At 36.2% G+C, this 2,613-nt stretch overlaps 1 protein-coding gene across 1 annotated transcript in view; it reads left to right on the top strand.

The window, feature by feature from the left end:
* Positions 1-765: 765 nt before the first annotated feature.
* LOC107299835 (serpin B3) overlaps positions 766-2,613 on the top strand; it is a 5,510-nt gene continuing 3,662 nt past the window's right edge. The window contains exons 1-3 of the mRNA XM_029286882.1: positions 766-957; positions 2,216-2,266; positions 2,501-2,613. The exon at positions 2,501-2,613 is cut by the window's right edge and continues 5 nt beyond it. Of these exons, the coding sequence (XP_029142715.1) occupies positions 790-957; positions 2,216-2,266; positions 2,501-2,613 (332 nt within the window). The 5' untranslated portion in view covers positions 766-789. The remainder of the gene's footprint in view (positions 958-2,215; positions 2,267-2,500) is intronic.

Below are 2,613 nucleotides of genomic sequence, written 5' to 3'. Positions count from 1 at the left end.
GAGAGAGAGGGAGAGAAAATACATGGCATGATTGATTGATTGACTGGCTTGACTTGATTTGAATGTTACTTGAGTATAAACTGCTCCAATGGAAAAAAATGGTGCAATTGCAGACCCATGAATTATGGAGCACTCAGCAATAGGTAATATGATTCTTCCTAGAATTCATGTTATAGTAAGACAAAAATTACATCTTCAATTTCACAGCAATCCTACAGTGAGCAGGATCAATTATTTTTTATTTTTTAACAAAAATCCTTTTTGAACTTCTGGAAGAATAGTTGTACCATCAGCTATGATTTACTACTAAAATTTGGAAGAAATAAAGTATCTTTTGAAAGATAAAAAGGGTTTAAACAAGTGGTAGCTTGCTAGTTTAAACCTAATGACAAATTGTGATTGTGCAAAAGAGTGCTGAATGCTTCAGATGCAAATTGTGTTTAGAGCTGAATGCTTCAAATCTTTCCTTTATATCAATAACACCAAATACAAGAACCATGGTATATAACTTCAAGATTCATCCATATAGCCTTATTTTACAACTAAGTGTGACAACAGATGAACATAATTCTCACTTGACTGAGGTCACTCATCGTGCTAAGTCATACAAAAATTCTTTGAAATCACAGTTTTCTATTTCTGCAGTGAGAAAACAGCATTATTGGCTAAATATTTTTTTTCTTTTCCTATTCAATCATTCAGCCAAGATTTAGTAGCTTTAAGAAGTAATAAATTAAGTTATAGAAACCTTAACAATGATTTCAATTTTTTCTAGGTACTATTTCCACCATGGACAGCCTTGCTGAAGCAAACACCAGATTTGCTGTGGACCTCTTAAAAAGGATAGAAGAAGAGCGATCCGATAAAAACCTCTTTTACTCTCCACTTAGTATCGTAGCAGCTTTAGCTATGGTCAATTATGGTGCTAGGGGTAACACTGCTGATGAAATGGAAAAGGTAGGAATCATGATAATTAGGAAGTATTTTCTACTGATGACTTTCCCTTTGAGCATCTGAAGTTAAAATTCTGATCTGAATTATGTAGAATTGTTCCTTGGTCACAGCCACATCCCAACTGCATTTTCCAAGACTCCTTTTCATGCAACAAATTCTTAAATTGTACTGTATACAGAGCCTGAGAAAGTCCATCCAGCAAAGTGTAAGAAAAGCTATGTATTTTTTTGCAATAGGAAAACCATTATTCGGGAATATAGTGCACTGTGGTGTAAGGTGATGCAATGCATCTATGGAGATTCTCAGTTATCCAGGTCAGGGTTGTCCCAAAAGTGCTTTTTCAAAAGGCAACTGGACCTTTTTTTCCCCCTTGAAGATGTTTCGCTTCTCATCCAAAAAGCTTCTTCAGTTCACGTCTTCAGGGAAAAACAATGTCCAGTTGCCTGTGGGTGATGCAATATGGCATAGAGAGGTATATTGTAAGCAAAAGAACAATCCAGCTAAAAAAAGTAACACAGAAGGACAGTTTTCAAAAGTGGTGTATTGGAAAATTATCACTGCTTTCTTAATGCAGCAGAGATAGATACACATATTTAAGATTACTAGGGCAGAAAATAATAAGAGACAAGGTGTATAGATAGAAGCTGGAAAAGAGAGCTTGGTGTGCTACAAACCAATCTCTGTAATTTCTAAACTTGTCTGTTTTTCAGTCACAACAAAAGATGCTACAGCATCAGCAGTGCTAAAGTAACGTAAGAATATTTCCTGTATAGTAATTGTGGGATAACACCATCCTGTCCATCATCTCAGATAATAAATCTTCTTTAAGGATTAAAGAGAGCATACATGCTTTCCTGAACAAGAATCTGCCCAGAGAACTTTGAGAGTTAGTAATAAAGAAATTGAGAAGTTCTTAAAGTGAAAGTGCATCTGGAACTCATAACTTTAATTGATAAACTGGTGTCATTTAAAAAAAAAATCAGAAAAATAAAAATCATAATTCTTGTCCTCAGATGATTTGGACTGGACTCCTCTCCCCAACCTCTAAATGCTAAATGATAAGTCAGATTAATTGGGGTGGTAGAGATTGTGACCCAAACATTTGGAAATATGTGGAAGAATGTTGGCCTATGTGTGGTATCTATTAGAACTCAATTACTCTTAAAAACAGTCCCTTCCAAGTTCACCTAGGAACTTCCAAGGAAACCGAATTATGATATGGTGACATAGATCACAACCTCCCATCTATTCTGTATTGCAGGTCCTTCATTTTGATAAAATCACAGGATCCAGGATGTCTACAAACGTGCTTGTAAGAGACTTTTCATTAAATTTCATTTTATCCCTAATTCTACACACACATACAAACACATATGTATACACACACATATATACAGTACAGTACATAGGCACGCGTGTGCGTGCACACACACACACACGCACACACACACACACACACACATCTCAGCATTTGGTGTAAACGCCTTGGAATAGTAGGCAAAATGTGTGCCTCTGAATGTAATGTCCTGTCCTTTGATTCTTGAAGGCTCAGTGTGACAAACCCGGTGGACCTCACAATCAGTTCAAGGAACTCCTATCAGCCATTAACCAACCTGCTAAAAACTATATACTGAGCACAGCCAATCGGCTGTATGGATC

Source organism: Protobothrops mucrosquamatus, unplaced genomic scaffold, assembly GCF_001527695.2.
Source record: "Protobothrops mucrosquamatus isolate PMUCROS unplaced genomic scaffold, P.Mucros_1.0 scaffold5554, whole genome shotgun sequence".
NCBI classification, from domain to species: domain Eukaryota; kingdom Metazoa; phylum Chordata; class Lepidosauria; order Squamata; family Viperidae; genus Protobothrops; species Protobothrops mucrosquamatus.
Note: the sequence above shows the minus strand (reverse complement) of the source record. Positions and strands in the feature narration are given on the sequence as shown.